This window comes from Panthera pardus, unplaced genomic scaffold (genome assembly GCF_024362965.1).
Source record: "Panthera pardus isolate Hobbes unplaced genomic scaffold, ASM2436296v1 HiC_scaffold_13, whole genome shotgun sequence".
NCBI lineage: Eukaryota > Metazoa > Chordata > Mammalia > Carnivora > Felidae > Panthera > Panthera pardus.
The window spans coordinates 122409875-122426385 of record NW_026526688.1 but is presented as its reverse complement, the minus strand read 5'-3'; the positions used below and the strand labels follow the sequence as shown (position 1 = coordinate 122426385).

Below are 16511 nucleotides of genomic sequence, written 5' to 3'. Positions count from 1 at the left end.
GATGGAGAAGGATTTTGAAATAAGATCCCTTTAAAAAATTTATGCTGCTTTTAGTTTATTCAAAGTTTACCTCAGAATCAAATCAGTGGTACAGATCACAGTGGAATAGATTATTAAGTGAATTGTAGAGGCAGTTAGAAATGTCAGTTCCCACTGAGGGACAGATGGTATTTAAAATCAGTTATTATTATCTTCTGTACTCTTGAAGAAAGGTAAGGTTTGAATGGAGCAGAGGAGGGCATCTGATTATTTAAGCTTAATTGCTTTGAAAGATACATTTAGAGTTGGGCACAGGTGGGAGTGGCACCAGCTCCCTGCTCCTGTCTCAGAGAGCTCTTTTTTTTTTTTTTAATGTTTATTTTGAGAGAGAGAGCAAGAGAGAGTGAGTGCGCATGTGCGAGTGGTGGGAGGGGCAGAGAGAGGATCCCAAGCAGGCTTTGCGAGGTCAGTGCCAGGTCCGACGAGGGTCTCGAGCTCATGAACCTCGAGATCATGACCTGAGTGGAAATTAAGAGTCAGTTGCTTAACCAACTGAGCCATTCAGGTGCCCCATCTTATTTCCCCTTTACTGAGCTGTCACTTCTTCAGAGCCCTGCCCTGTGAGCTTTGTAGCTGCATAGAAAGAGTGGACCTTGGAACCTGAAAACCCAACAGCTGTTTGAGCTGGTTCAAGTTATTTAACCCTTTCCTGTTTTAGTTTCCCCATCTGTAAAATGGGAATCTTAATATCCGATTCCTAGGATAAGTGTGAGGTCTGAGTGAGATAATGCATGTAAGGTGCCTGTCACACACACAAAAAAGGCTCTCAACAAATGGTAGTTCCAATCGACAAATGTTGACTGGAGGCTTGACAGGCCTTTATCTCTAATGGACAGTGATCCTCCTAACTCAGCTTGACAGAAACCTTCCTCTAGATTTTTGCCACCTGGTCCTTTCTATTCATTAAGATGGCAGGAATTTGTATTTTTGAGACAAGACTCTGAAGCAGGGAAGTTATGACAGCTTCCCTATTACCTGTTGACCAGTAATAATAAGGGTTGCTATTAATATTGAAATGGTAGTTAGACAGGAAAGGGAAGACAGGGCAGCAGGAAAACCCTGGATTAAGAAATACCAACAATGCATACTGCGAGACTTAAAATGCCCACAACTTTGCAAAACAAATACTGTGAAGTTGTATTGTGCAGTATAAAAAGGAATAATCTACCATAGTCAGCTAGTTTATTTCAGGGAGTTAGAAATCATGAAATAATAGGAAAAGCTATTAATATAGTAATACATCAAATCATTACATCAAATACAAAAAATTGCTTCTATGGATGCCGAAAATGAATTTCATAGGTTTCAGCATGAGTCTCTAATATTTTTAGAGTAGAAATAGAAAAATTATTTCCTGAATGTGAGAAAAAGTGTAAGAGTCCTCCAATTCTTTTCTTCTTTTTCAAAATTGTTTGAGCAATTCTAGTTTATTTGCATTTTTATATAAATTTTAGAATTGTACTTTTTTATGTCTAAAAGAAAAATCCTGACTGGAATTGCTTAAAACTTATAAATGAATTTGGGGAGAATTGACATCTTTCAGATGTTGAGTTTTCCACTCTGTGCATACAAGATACCTCTCTACTTATTTAGGTCATATTTGATCTCTTATTATTAACTAGTTTTCAGCCTATAGCTCCTGTTCACGTTTTGTTACTTTTATATTATTTAATTTTGGGAGGAGTGGTTTTTAATGGTATTGCTCTTGTGTCATTTTCCAGTTATATACTGCCAGTATATAGAAATACAGTGGGTTTTTGTGTGTTGACTCTGTATTTGTAACCCTGATATTTTACTTCTGGGAGTTTTTTCCTTTGTATTTCTAATTTTTTTTATTTATTTGTATTTTTTTTTTTTTTATTTGAGAGAGAAAGAGCCTGAGCCGGGGGAGAGGGGCAGAAGGAGAGAAGAGAGGAGCGGGGGGGGGGGGGGGGGGGGGGGGAGAGAGAGAGAGAGAAAATCTTAAGCAGCCTTCATGCTTAGTGTTGAGCCAAAATCAAGAGCTGGACGCTCAACCAACTGAGCCACCCAGGTGCTGCTATATTTTTATATAGATAATTATGTCATCTTTGAAAGAGGATCCTTCCTTCCCTCCTTCCTTCCTCTCTCCCTCCCTCTCTCTCCTTCTCTCTCCCTCTTTCTCCCTCTCCCTCTATCTCTCTCTCTCCTCTCTCTCCCTCTCTCTCCCTCTCTCTCCCTCTCTCTCCCTCTCTCTCCCTCTCTCTCCCTCTCTCTCCCTCTCTCTCTCCCTCTTCCTGCCTTCCCTGTCTGTATGCCTTTTATATTTATTTTTCGTGCCTTGTTGAATTAAAAAAAAATTTTTTTTAATGTTTATTTTTGAAGGATAGAGAGACAGAGTGTGAGTGGGGAGGGGCAGAGAGAGAGAGGGAGACACAGGATCGGAAGGAGGCTCCAGGCTCTGAGCTGTCAGCACAGAGCCTGACGCGGGGCTCGAGCCCACAGACCTTGAGATCATGACCTGAGCTGAAGTCAGACGCTCAGCCCACTGAGCCACCCAGGTGCCCCTATGTCAAATAGTTTTTAAAAAAAGTTTTCAACATTTATTTTGAGAGAAAGACAAAGTGAATGAATGGGGGTAGAGAGAGAATCTCAAGCAGACTCTGCACTGTCAGCACAGAGCCTGATGTGGGGCTCGAACCCATGAACCATGAGGTCATGACCTGAGCTGAAATCAAGAGTCAGATGCTTAACTGACTGAACCACCCAAGCACCCCAATATACGTCAAATAATTTTAGATTGTATCCTGGAGATTTTGAATATTATGAGATCTTGAGTCTTGTTTAGACCGTATGGAGAATGTTGATATTTTTGTTTTAGCAGGCTATTAATCTGGTTAGATTCAGGCTATGAGTTCTTACCTGCCTTCTGACCCAGTGCTTGGTCTGAGACTTGGATGATGGATTTTTGATTAGTTCTTTTCTCACAAGCATCAGTTTATTGTATTATGGACAACTTTCCGTAAGTTCCCTTTCTGGAACAACTTGCAGGTACTTTCTGGTTCTTTGGGAATTCTCTTTTTTGGTCTTCTGGCCAGTAAGCTGCGGTTTAGTTACCTGCTTTGCTGCACACTTCATGACTGTGCCTGTATCTGTGGCCAAATGGCGAGAGGGCAGAGGCAAAAAAAAAAAAAAAAAGGCCGTAGGGTTTAATCCCACCCTCTCTGCACTGATCAGGGAAGGAAAATGCCCCTTCGTCAGAACTTTGGCTCCTACAAACTCATGTAGTAGATGGCCACCTCAGGATCACTTTGGGGTCTGGGGTGTGAGAGGATAGAAGAGAGAGAAGGTGGATACCCATGCTCTTTGAGCATTAGGAGTTCCCTGTCCTGATTTTTTTTTTTTAATCTTTATTTATTTTTGAGAGAGAGAGGCAGCGTATGATCAGGGGAGGAGCAGAGAGAGAGGGAGACACAGAATCTGAAGCAGGCTTCAGGCTCTGAGCCATCAGCACAGAGCCTGACACGGGGCTCAAACTCACGAACTCTAATTCTTGAACCAAAATTAGAGGATTTCTCCTGGAGCACTCTGTCTTCGTGGCCTGGCTTTCTAAGGGTTGCATAGCTTAGTATTCTGCCAGAGATTGGTCCCAGGTTGTACTCAGACGCCTTGAGCCAGTAGGCTGGGTTCTCTGATGGTCTGCGTGTTAGGAGTAAGTTTGAACTTTGGGTTGCATCCCCTTCCCCACTGTGCAGCTTCTGTGGGCAGTAATGATGCTAGTCAGATACAAAGCTCACAGTAAGCAATAGCTGCCTAATTGCCGTCAGTTTTCACAAGCCAGGAATTTGGGCCAGGGTTGACAACATGTTAAAGATAGATATGTAGGTGCATCATCTTTTCAAAGTTAAAATTTAAATTGCTTGAAAAAGTAAAATGGATGACAATTAGAATTGAACACTTATTGGCCACACATTTAACCTAATTGTTTTCCCAACATAACAGTTGAGGAAAGTGGAACTGAAGAGATACTAAGATTTTTTTTTTTTTCTCCAGTATCCCAGCTTAATAAGTGACCAAGCTAGGATACAAGTCTGTCTGATTTCAAAGTCCATGATTTTAGCCACTGCCCTAACCTTAGTTTTGAAAAGGAATGTTTTAGAAAGCCTTGTGGGTTTTGAGTTGTCCCTACTTAGAAACCCTTTATGAATTATGAATTATCCTTAGTAATAAGTAGGCAGTATTTTTTTTTAGTATTAAAAAATTAGGTGAATATACTAAATTTTTGGCAACATTTTAAATGCTTCTTTTACCTCTCCTCTCTGATAGTTCTTCCCCTACCCTTTCTTGTTCAGATTGGTACGTACCCCTCCCTCCTGCCCCCATTAAAATTGGTATGTAAACTTCTGTGTTCTCTAAATGAATCAGTTGGGATAGAGATTTTTTTTAACTTACGGAAATGTGTGTCAGCTTCTGTGAGGGTAAAAAAAGATGTTGAGTGATGCAGAAGCGTTTTTGTTCACTTAACCCATTTAGAAAGGTTTTATAAATAGGTTGTATGAGAGTGCCAACTATATAAAGGCAGATTTTTTTTGTTTTTTTTGTTTTTTTAAGTAAGCTCTTTGCACAATGAGGGGCTTGAACTCAGGTCACACGCTCTGCCAACTGAGCCAGCCAGGTGCCCCCTAAAGGCAGATCTTACTTTGCAGTTTTGATACGCATGAGTTTAGTTACCATAGTTTAGTTAAACGAAACCAAGTCTCCTAACATCACAGAGTAATTACATAAAGTACACACTTGAGGGCTAATTCTTCAGTCCTAGGAGCACTATGTAAATCACAGGTGTGCATCTTGATTGGTGACCAGTCACTCCCTTCTTTCAAAACCTGTCAGTGATTGGTCGCTGTACATCCGTCATTCACTTCTCATCCAGACAGACAGCAAAGCCTGTAGTTGTGGTGCTTTCTTGTCTTTCAGTGAGAACTTCTGTGATATTTTACAAATGTAATTGAAAGAAGGAATCTGTCAACAAAGATGAAAGTGCAGCAAAGAAATGGTAAATGATAATGCTGGAAGTGAAATCTAAATAGAACATAAATGGGGTTGTAGAAAAAGTAGCTGACCTTGGGAATGTTGGCATAGCTCACCATTCTAGAAACTCGAGACGAGTAGTCAGAGCACCTCTGTGAGGCCAGCTTGTTGACACAAATGAGGAAACTGGTTGTGCTGAAAAGAATGACAGTGTCTCAGGGGAAACGATAACCAACAAAAACTTTAAAGGAAGTCTCAGAGGTTTTGAAAGTGCAAAGGATAAAATTTGGAAGCTGCTCCACATCTAGAAAGGAGAGGGATAATTTGCCAAGCACAAAAAGATGCTCACTCCGTTTCATAAGTTATCAGTGGGAAGAAGGCTAAACGTTGTTCAAACTAGTCTTGATGAGTTTTTATTTTTTAATTTTTTAAAATTTTATTTATTTATTTAAGCAATCTCTGCACACTCAGCGTAGGGCTCGAACTCATGACCTGAGATCAACTGAGATAGCCAGGCGCCCCTTGCTAAGTTTTTAAATAAAGAAACAAAACACTCTAATTCTCAGTAGTACAGTGTACATAAGTGTTACTTTTATTCCTTCACCCCCCAGTTCTCTATATATTTATAACTGACAGTTTTTTTTAATGTTTTATCAAAAAATTTTAAAGGTCATGGAACAATTGTAATTTCTTACAATTTCTTACAAGATTCTTTGTATGGTTATAGCTTGTCCTGGTCATTTTTATGGCTCTGTACTACTATGCAAAGCAAGGACTGCCTATATTAAAAACCAGTTCTTAAGACCATTCTTTAAGCTATTATTTAGAAAAAGGGGTTTTGATTTTGGGTTTGATGGAGATCAGGGATGCCAGGAATTCAGTCTTTTTCAGGTTATTCCTTGGTTTAAAACTCTTTAATGGCTTTCTGTTATTAGAGTAGACCAGAATCCTTAACCTAATCTGATCCCTGACTATATCTTTAGCTTTTGTCTTCTTCCTCTTTTAATGGCACCATGTACTTTTTCTTTTTAGCCCTTATGACTTAAACTGTGTAATTGTGTAATTAGCCGTGTAATATTTGTCTAGAACAGGCCTATATTGTTCACTGCTGAATGCCTAGCACCTTGCAAGTGCTTTGGTCATAATGTGCATTCTGTATTTATATGAATAAATGAGTAGAATTGTGTGCATGAGTTTATATGTGCATGGATTTGTTTTTTTCTGTGGAGGGGAATGATTGCTTTCCCAAGATTCTCAAAAGATTCAGTGATCTAAAAAAAGTTAAGTATCACACTAAAGGAATTGATACAGTGGGTATTCAACCTAGATGGTATCATTAGACATAGAAGATGTTTACTTTTTAATTTTAAACTGCATTTGAATATCTAGACATATATATATATATGGCAGTGAGCAAGCATTTTAAATTATTACATTGTAGAAAATAAAATTCATTTGAAAAATGGTTATCTATATAATAGCATTTAAAAAATCTCTCTCATAGTTTTATGTAACATATATTACAGTGTGATAGAAGTCCTATTGAGTGGGAGATCACTTGGTTTCATCTCTCTCTCTCTCTCTCTGTCTCTCTCTTTTTTTAGGAGAGAGCGTGAGCAGAGGAAGGGCAGAGGGATAGAGGGAATTTTAAGCAGGCTCCATTACCAGCACAGAGCCTGATGCGGGGTTCGATCTCATGACTGCAAGATCATGACTTGAACCAAAATTAAGAGTTGGACAGTTTAACTGAGAGAGCCACCCATATGCCCCTTGAATTCATCTTCTGTAAAATTGTAAATTTCTCCTAGTTTTAAAAGTCTGTGTTTTCTTTCTAAAGTTACCTATTGATTTTTTCATATTGATTTTGATTTTATTGATAAAATATTGATATTGATTTTATTCATACTTTAAGCTTTAGAGATTTTTTTAGCACTATATATGTTTTAAAATATTTTGTATAGAAGCTTAACTCACAATAAAGTAATTTAGATGTTTCTTGATTGGGTTTATGTTTACTGTCTCAACATCATGGAGGCAAAATGTCCATAATTAATTAAAATAACTTTTTGTAACTTTTTAGTTGGTTATTCAAATTATTTCACATACCTAGACAAATGTTTCTAACTTACAAATCCCCTCCCTGCTTTCCTCTATATCCCATTCTACCTATCTATCTATCTATCTATCTATCTATCTATCTATAATCTCTACACTCAACATGGGGCTCAAACTCATGGCCCTGAGGTCAAGAGTCACATGTTCTTCTTCTGACTGAGCCAGTCCAGTGCCCCCTATTATCCATTTTTTTTTTCTTTCTAAGGAAGCTCTACCCCCAACTTGGGGCTGGAACTCACAACTCTGAGATGAAGAGTCACAGCTCCACCGACTGAGCCAGCCAGGCCTCCCTCTTTCCCGTTCTTTTAACAGTATCCTTTGGTCGTTTACTGATTCATTCCCAGACTCTTCTACAATTTCATAGGATTCCTCTCAGTACTGTTAAATACATTTGGCATGTAATCGGTTTTATCTGGGAACTCTCTGACCTCCAGCCATGACTTGTTCCCTGGGCTTGCTTCGGAGCAGTCCTCCTTATATCCCTCTTCAAGCATCGCCCTTTACTTCTCTTTTGTCTGTATCACATCATCCTCTTTCTTGGTTAGTTCTCATGTTTTATGCACTGTCTCCTCCAATAGCTTCCTGAGAAAGATGGCACAGGAGGTAGATTTTTGAGATTCTGAAAATGTCTTGTTATATACCCTGACACTTGATTTTCAGTTTGGCTGGGTTTGGAATTCTAGTTTGGAAATTGTTTTCTCAGAATTTTTATATTCTCCATTTTCGTTCAGCTTCCAGTGTTGAAAAGTCTGTTGCCATGGGATTCATAATCTTTTGCATATTTATGCCCCCCTCTCCCCCCTTCTCTGGAAGCTTATTGGATCTTATCTCAGTGTTGAGAAATTTCATATTGTATCCTTGGGCAAGTTGCGTTTTATTCTTCGGGGGTCTTTTCAGTCTGGAAACTCCTGTCTTTCAGTTATGGAAAACTTTTATTTCTTTGATTTCTCCTCGCCCTTTTCTTTCTGAAATTTTATTATTCAGATGTTAGACTTGTTTTTTTTTTAAGATTTTTAAAAATTTTTTTATTTGTAAGTAATTTTCTACACCATTATGGGGCTCGGACTTACAACCCCGAGGTAGAGTCGCATGCTCTACTGACTGAATCAGCCAGGTGCCCCAGACTTGTTGGTTGCAAGTCCTTTGTTTCACAAATACCATCTTGTTATTTTCAACTTTTTGTCATTTCAGTCTGCTTTTGGGAGAGGTTAACTTTGAGATCATCATTTCTACTGTCACATTTTTAAGCTTTTGAGAACTTGTAATGTCTTCCATAATTACTTGTAAGATGGAATCCTAGGCTTGTAGAGCTGAAGAGTATCTACAGGGTCACCTTTGATAACCCTGCTCTGTTCAGAAGTCTCTTCTGTATTGTTCTTGACATTTTCTTCTCATTTTTTGATGGTTTTCTGCCTTCTTATGTCCTAATTTCAGTGATGGCAGGAAGAGGGATAGCCAGGCTGAGGGCACAAACTGTGCTTGTGCTTAAGTAACAATTGGAGTACCTTAGGATTTTGGAGAAGGGGGCGTATGTGATGGGACAAGAATCTGTCCTTAATTTTTTTCAGGGAAGTCTATTTATAGCAGTGCTGCAATAGTGGTTCTATTTGTTCCTAGGAGATGTGTAAGCCACTTTAGCAATATATTGTTCTCATTGAGCAGACATTCAGTTGATTTATTCTAAGCTGGCATAATGAAAATGAATTGAAAATTTTACCAAGCATATTTAGCATGCAGATGGTTTGTCTGGTTTAAGGAAACATTGGAGTCAAGGTCTTGAACTGAAGAAAAACATTGGTGCACCTAGCATGCAGCCATGGTGGGATTTTGCTTCTAGGCCTGGCTGACTTTTAGACTGGTATTCTAGGACCCACCCTGAATGCCTCACTCCTTTCTTTCCTCGTCCCTGAACTTTTCCTTGCTGAATGTCTTACTGCCATAAACATCTTTGTTACCAGCTAGGGTGGGAGGAGGGAAAAACAAGTGAAACTCCAATCTGTCTCCTCCCTCTTGTCAGTCTTATCCATGATGATGAATAATTTGGAAAGGGGTGGAAAAGAAGAGGTTGAAATTGCTGACTGAAATTAAGTTTCTTAAAATAAGTCATGTGCCTTTGCTCATCCCATTTAAAAATTACCATGCAAAGGGGCGCCTGGGTGGCTCAGTTGGTTAGTGTCCGACTTTGGCTCAGGTCATGATCTCATGGTTCGTGAGTTCGAGCCCGGTGTCGAACTGTGCTGGCAGCTCAGAGCCTGGAGCCTGCTTTGAGTTCTGTGTCTCCCTGTCTCTCTTCCCCTCCCTGGCTCATTCCTTCTCTCTCTCTCTCTCTCTCTCTCTCTCTCTCTCTCTCTCTCTCAAATAAATAAGTATAAAAACATTTTAAAACATAAATAAAAATCACCATGCATAATTGGGAGTTGACCCCATGAATAAGTACATGTAAGCAAAAAAAGCTTCAAGAAGACTGTAATTGATCCTTCACCCTCAATTAGTAGTGGATTGGATTCATTCTTTTGCTGTGCCCTGGTGTCTTGTTATTTACTGTCTTAGTTTCCTGTGGCTGCTGTTAACAAATTGCCACATAGTGGCATAAAACAACAGCAGAGTATTCTTTCATAGTTCTGGAGGTGGAAGTCCAAAATCAGTTTCACTGAGTCTAAATCAAGGTGATGGTGGGGCCATGCTCCCTGCAGAGGCTCTATGACATTTCTCCAATCTCTACCCTTCTGGCCATATTACCTTTTTTCCTGTGTGGGTGAACCTCTCTTTGCCTCTCTTTTATAAGGATACTCATGATGATGGTATTTAGGGCCTACTTGTGTAATCCAGGATAGTCTCCCTATCATAAGCACAGGGCCTGATGTGAGGCTTGAACTCACGAACCCTGAGATCATGACCTGAGCTGAAGTTAGATGCTTAACTGACTGAGCCACCCAGGTGCCTCTGACCTGGGTTTTCTGAATGCAAACAGTTACAGGCTGTGTAGGGTACAAGGAGAGGAAAGGAGAAGTAGTGAACATCCTGGCCCTGGAGGGAGAAACTAACCCCTCAGAGCCCATGGACAACCTTTAGGGAGAGTAGCTTTAGCGACACTGGTGTCATGTAGTTTAATTACTACATAGTCCTAGGGAGGCTTTCTACTTTTGTCGTAGCTTTTCCTTATCCATTACTTACTCTTTTATGTTTGCAAAGTCAAAACATTTGTAGGAGTTTCTGAATTCTCTTAGTATTTGTACTGATTTGTTTGAGTGATTTTAAACTCTTTGAGGGAAATACTATAAAAATCAAAGCATAAATAAGATCTATGGTTGAATTCATTTTTCTGATTTATTACTTGAGTTCATTATTTGAATTCAATTTATTACTTGAGTTCATTTTCCCAATATAGTATTTCCTATTGGTGTCTGAAATATTGGTGTCTGAAATGAGGCTACAACTAACTAGGAATCAAACTATAAATAATGGAAAAATCTGCAAAATTTTCCTTGTGTGTCCCCCCCCCGCCCCCATCCCTCCAGTGTATGACATGGGTCATGGTTCTTTTCAAATGCTTAAAAATAATTTGGTGACATAAAATTGAGATATAACTATGACTATTTTTTTTTTAATGTTTATTTATTTTTGAGAGAGAGAGAGAGAGACGGTATGAGTGGGAGAGGGGCAGAGAGAGAGGGAGACACAGAATCCGAAGCAGGCTCCAGGCTGAGCTGTCAGCACAGAGCCTGACGCGGGGCTCGAACTAACAAACCGTGAGATCATGATCTGAGCCGAAGTCGGACTCTCATCCAACTGAGCCACCCAGGCGCCCTGAAAATACTGAATATAGTAAATACTAAATACTGAATATAGTAAACTCAACTGATTTAGATTTTTGCAGAGTTTCCAGTAACTGTATCTTACATACAGTATTCCTTAAAATGTTTCTGATTAAGGAAGGTCTGACACTAATTTTCATGTTTGCTCTTTTAGGAATGTTTTAAAGGAAGTTGGGCAACTCACAAGTTACTGCATAAGAAAGCAAGTAAGTAAAATTACACATCTCTGTGTTAATCGTTTTAGAAGAGGCTTTTTGCAGAAGACTAGAAGTCTTCCAGTTCTGAAAGTGTATATGTGAATGTTCTGAACGTGTAATCCCTATATGTTCTAGAATTAGCACATATTTTAAAATTTTTTATTCTTTGTGGTGCATAAACATGCAAATAAAATGTGGCTGAGTACTGTCTTTGTTAATCCTGTATGTAACATGAAAACATGAGATGGTTGCTAGGATAGATGGCTTTTTCTTGAGCAGTACCTGAGAATGTCCTAATTTTTTGGCACCCTCTTTCCATTGTAGAAGTGTTGTAGGCAGGTGCACATGAGCTGTCTGGGTTCTAAATTTAGCCAGACCTCTTGTTTTTGTTTAGTTTCAATTTGATTGCTATTTCAAAATTTCATTACTTTGTTTTTTGATGTTTTTTTACTTGCGGCTAGATACTCAATTTTCCTTTTTAAAGTTACTTTGTGAGACACAACAAAGTGAAACGATTAGCTGCTTCTTAGCTATTGCTGTCAGCCGCGTGGATCTATTGCCAACTCACATGCCCTTTCTTGCTTTGGCTTACTTACTCATCCTGTAAATTCATTTCATTAGTGGGCTGGCTTAAGGGCTTAAGACAATTTGTAACAGTTACCTGAAAATTGACAAGGGCTTTCTGGTCTTAAAGCATTGCCATCCTAATGGATGAAGGCTTGGCAGACAGTCTTCATCCATCTTAAGTTTCGTCTTAATGCTCTTGTTATTTTTTATTCATCTAACTGTATATTTTTTAGGAATTTGCTGGTTTAATAAAGTAGATAGATTATTTCATATATGTATGTATATACATATGTATATATTTATATCTTAAAACCTCATTGAGGTCGGTTCAACCACCATTTGAAGGAAAGGGAAATTAAAATTTAAAAAGACTTATTTTCTGTGGTTCTATAAGTGAAGTCTACATTTAATGGAAATGTTAGGTTATTGTGGGAGGAATTGTGGTTAGAAATGAGGAAATACAATTATGAATACATAAGAGTTTAAGAAAGCATAAATGACAGGGTTTGTTACTTCAGATCAAAGTACAGTATAGAGGTTGGTTTAAAAATGCCATTTACTTTTATTTAATATGTAACTTAAGTCACACATTAAGTATTGTATGTCTGATGTGTTAGATATTGTTAGAGCTCTTTTGAGCCAGTTATTAACATTTTATATCCAGGAAGTTAAAGCATAGGGAAGGGAAAGGTTGAGGTGAAACAGTATGTTAGTAAAAAAGCTGAGAATGGGTCTCTACCCCATGCATATGTTAACTTGTTGAAGTGTGTGTGTTTCGTTAATATTGGATTCCTACAGGAAATAAGGGCTATTATGACCTACACTCCAAGAGAATTAAATAGCTCATGTTCCCTAAGTAAAAAGAACATAATTATTACTGCCTCGGACTCAGACTGTTTGCGTTTTACTTATAGCTCTGGTGTTTACACATGGTGCCTTCTTTTAAATGGTGCCCTCCTGGAGTTTTTGGAGATGGATTTTCTCAGGGGTGAGCACTATTCTTGATCCCTTTGGGCTATGTTATGCTGTTGGATGGAGACAGCTCTCGGCTGGCCAGCCCTGTGTCTTTTACACACTATTAAATTGACCCTGACTATACCATTGAGGATGACTATTCTGGAGGAGGGAATGGTGTAGGGGAAGGTTAACATCCAGGGCGAAGAGGAATAGCTGGAAAAGGGATCGGGGGAAAAGAATGTTGGACTGGCAAGGAGCCAAGCATATTACAGATCACACCGTGTTCAAAGAAATAATAATGAGCTAACATAGGAAGCAGTAACTTTTCTTTTCTTCAAAAAAATTTTTTTTTCATGTTTATTTTATTTTTGAGGGTGGGGGAGAATGACTGGGGAAGGGGCAGAGAGGGAGACACAGCATCTGAGGCAGGCTCCAAGCTCTGAGCTGTCAGCACAGAGCTCGACGCGAGGCTCAAACTCATAAACTGTGAGATCATGACCTGAGTCCAAGTCAGATGCTTAACCGACTGAGCCACCAGGTGCCCTTCTTTTCTTTTCTTTTTTTTAACTGTAATGTGTACTGATCTCTAATTAAGGAGGCCTGATTTATGTTGGTGCAGATATTGGTCTGACATTTACTGTTAATATTTTTGCCTAGTTTTGGCATCAGAGTAATCCCAGACTCATAAAATGGGAGATGTTCCCTCCTCTTTTCTAGAAGAGATTGTGTAGAACTGGTATTATTTCTTCTGTAAATATTTGGTAGAATTTACCAGTGAAGCCATCTGGACCTGGAGTTGTTTTGATTGCAGAAGCTAATAAGACCTTAGGAAAATTTCAAGTGTCAGTTAAAGAAATGAGTCAATGGAGTATTTATTTTTTATGTGTCCTAGTGAAGACGATCACTTAGATTGCAAAGCCCTTCAAGGGGTGCCTGGGTGGCTCATTCGGTGAAGTGTCTGACTTCAGCTCAGAATTTATGGGTTCCAGCCCCACGACAGTCTCTGTGCTGACAGCTCAGAGCCTGGAGTCTGCTTCAGATTCTGTCTCCTTCTCTCTCTGCCCCTCCCCCACTTGCTCTCTGTCTCTCAAAAATAAGTAAACATTAAAAAAAAAAGGCATGTAATGCTGACATGCTGGCTTGGGTACACAGTGTCCAATGTGTATCTCCTGTCAGAATGTATGCAGTAGCATTGGCTTTTAGTCTGACCTATAAAAGTTGTAGCACTTTACATCTTAATAATAATATAGTATGTTTTAGATTATCATTGTTTTTACTTTATTAGTGATACATTCAGTGTGTTTGTCACCTTTGCCTAGAGTAAAAGGTAGGAATGTTTTACAGGTATCTCTTGAATAGCCAGAAATATGATATGAAAACTCTATTTAAAAAACAAAAAACTTTACACTATTTATTCTCTTCCTCTACTCCTCGAAACTAGCAAGCTTGATTTTTGGATTGCAGAGAGAAGGTGTTATGTGATAATTCAGAGAACTACTTCCACCAAGCTTTGTGAGCACGGATTACTTTTTTTTTGTTTTGTTTTTGTTTTTTTGTTTTTTGACTATTAAAGAAGTTTATTTAACAAAAAATTTCAATATGAAAATGCATGACCTGATTTTTATATTGTAGTAAAACAGGTGCTATGGAGGGGACATGTGAGGGCAGTTGGTTTCTTCTGGTGAACACACCCATTGTTTATACTCGTTCCAAGGCTTCTAACATGATGACACTATTTCCTCGAATTACCACCATTCCAATATTGTTCTGTTCCCACTAGTTGCCGTCTCCACACATTCATCTATCACAAGATTCATAAAGGGATCGAACCCCCACAGTATTCCTTGGACATGTCTGTCACCATTTAATTTCAATGATAATTTCTTGTCCATAAATTTTTTCAACTTGGGAGGGTGAGCTTTGCCCATCATGCTTGCTTGGCGAGCTCAAAGATGTCTCCAAACGGGATTCGTGGAGTCCTTCACACTCGAGCATGGATTACTTTTAAGCCTTATCTCCAAAATGCTGAAATTATAGGTTTGTTGTGAGGATTAAATGATCAGATCCATATAAAGTGCTTAGCATATGTACAATGCCTAGTAAATGCTCAGCAATTATTTAATAATCATCTCTGGAAGAACGGAGTCAGGATTGTGATTAGAAAGTCCTGTTCCAGGCATATGTAAGACACATGTAGTTCTTTGTTATCAGCTGGCTGGAAGACACAGCCTGCACAGAACTGTTTAAAGAATGAGGCCTGGTGGGTATGATGTACTTTGGGCCAGACCTTGCACATATCAAGTACTCTTCGACACTGCCTGCAGTGTACCTGGCCCTTTTGCATTATGATGTTTCAAAGACAGCTTTATTTACAGATCTTTATTTACACTGTCCTGTGCTTTCATTCTTTTGACAGAGACCAATTAGTATGTAATATTGTTACAAAACTCCCGTACAATTCATACTTACTAGGTGTCTGTTAATGTTTGTAGGATTTAAGGCTGAGATCAAATTGATTCATTCATTCTTTCTTTCTCTCTCTCTCTCTCTCTCTCTCTCTCTCTTTATTATGAGAGAAAGAGAGAGAGAGGGAGAGAGAGAGAGAGAGAGAGAGAGAGAGAAGCAGGGCTCACCCAGGGCTCGTGTTTTTTTTTTTTTTTAACCTGAAGCAGTGAAGCAGGGCTGGAGCTCACCTGAAGCAGGGTTTGTGCTCACCCAGTGTGGGACTTTAACTCACCAACTGTGAGATTATAACCTGAGCCACCCACGTGTCCTCAAATTGAGGGCCTAAAATGTAAACTAACTTACTTTCAAAGTGTAAATTTCCCTAGGTAAATTCTACATAGAGAAAAGAAATTGCCATATTTCAATCTTTACTTGTTTAGATAGCTTTGAGTTATATTTGTTGGAGGTCTGCTTTTAATTTTCTTTTGACAACAGATTGTGGAAGGGTCTGAATGCAGATCAGCAGGAAGCTTTGAAAGATCTTATGTCCTTCCTTCTCCCTCCTCCTTCCCCAGGAGTGTGTCAGACCAGAAAGCCTGCATCTTGATTGCTGTTCTGTCTGGGTTTGGGTGAAAATGATTCTGGAAGTTCATATTTCAGATGAAGCACTTGATGCAATTCATAGCTGAAGCAGGCATCAATTGGCCTGTATTTTGAACTGTTTTCTGTAATATTTGACCCTAGGGGCAATGAGTGGAGTCCATTTTTATCTTGGGTTGGGAAACAGTTTTCCTGTTGACATTCACATTCACAGTGGCTTTCTTGAACTCCAGAGAGGAGAAAGAGCTAAAATTCAGCAGCATGATAGAGCTTTTCTTTTCCTTTGCTATTCTGTTTTTTTTTTTTTTTTTTTTTTTTTTAAGAGAATGAGAGAGTGTGAGCAGGGGAGAGGGGCAGAGGGAGGAAGGGGGAGAGAGAGAGAGAGAGAGAGAAAGAGAATGTCAAGCAAGCTCCACACTTAGCATACAGTCAACATAGGGCTTTGATCCCACAGTCCTGGGATTATTACCTGAGCCAAAATCAAGAATCTGACTCTCAACCAACTGAGCCACCCAGGCATCGTCCTTTGCTATTCTTATTTTCTAGTCTTATTCTTTTATTTTATTTTATTTGTAATATTATTGTTGAATTTTCTTCCAAAGTAATGTGAACAGACTGGCTATGTATATATTTTTAAGGTTATTCATTTTTTTATTTCTGGGAGAGCAAGGGAAAGAGAGAGAGTGAGAGAGTGCACAAGTGGGGGAGGGGCAGAAAGAGAGGGGAACACAGAATCCAAAGTGGGCTTCAGGCTCTGAGCTGTCAGCACAGAGACTGATGTGGGACTCTA

At 39.0% G+C, this 16511-nt stretch overlaps 1 protein-coding gene and 1 pseudogene across 2 annotated transcripts in view; one reads left to right on the top strand and one right to left on the bottom strand.

The window, feature by feature from the left end:
- Positions 1–16511, top strand: part of METAP1 (methionyl aminopeptidase 1) — a 61499-nt gene that overhangs the window by 17029 nt on the left and 27959 nt on the right. For both annotated transcript variants that reach the window (XM_019415593.2, XM_053901389.1), the window contains exon 2: positions 11110–11161. In XM_019415593.2, coding sequence (XP_019271138.1) covers positions 11110–11161 — 52 coding nt within the window. The remainder of the gene's footprint in view (positions 1–11109; positions 11162–16511) is intronic.
- On the bottom strand, positions 14323–14604 carry LOC128776578 (small nuclear ribonucleoprotein G-like; annotated as a pseudogene).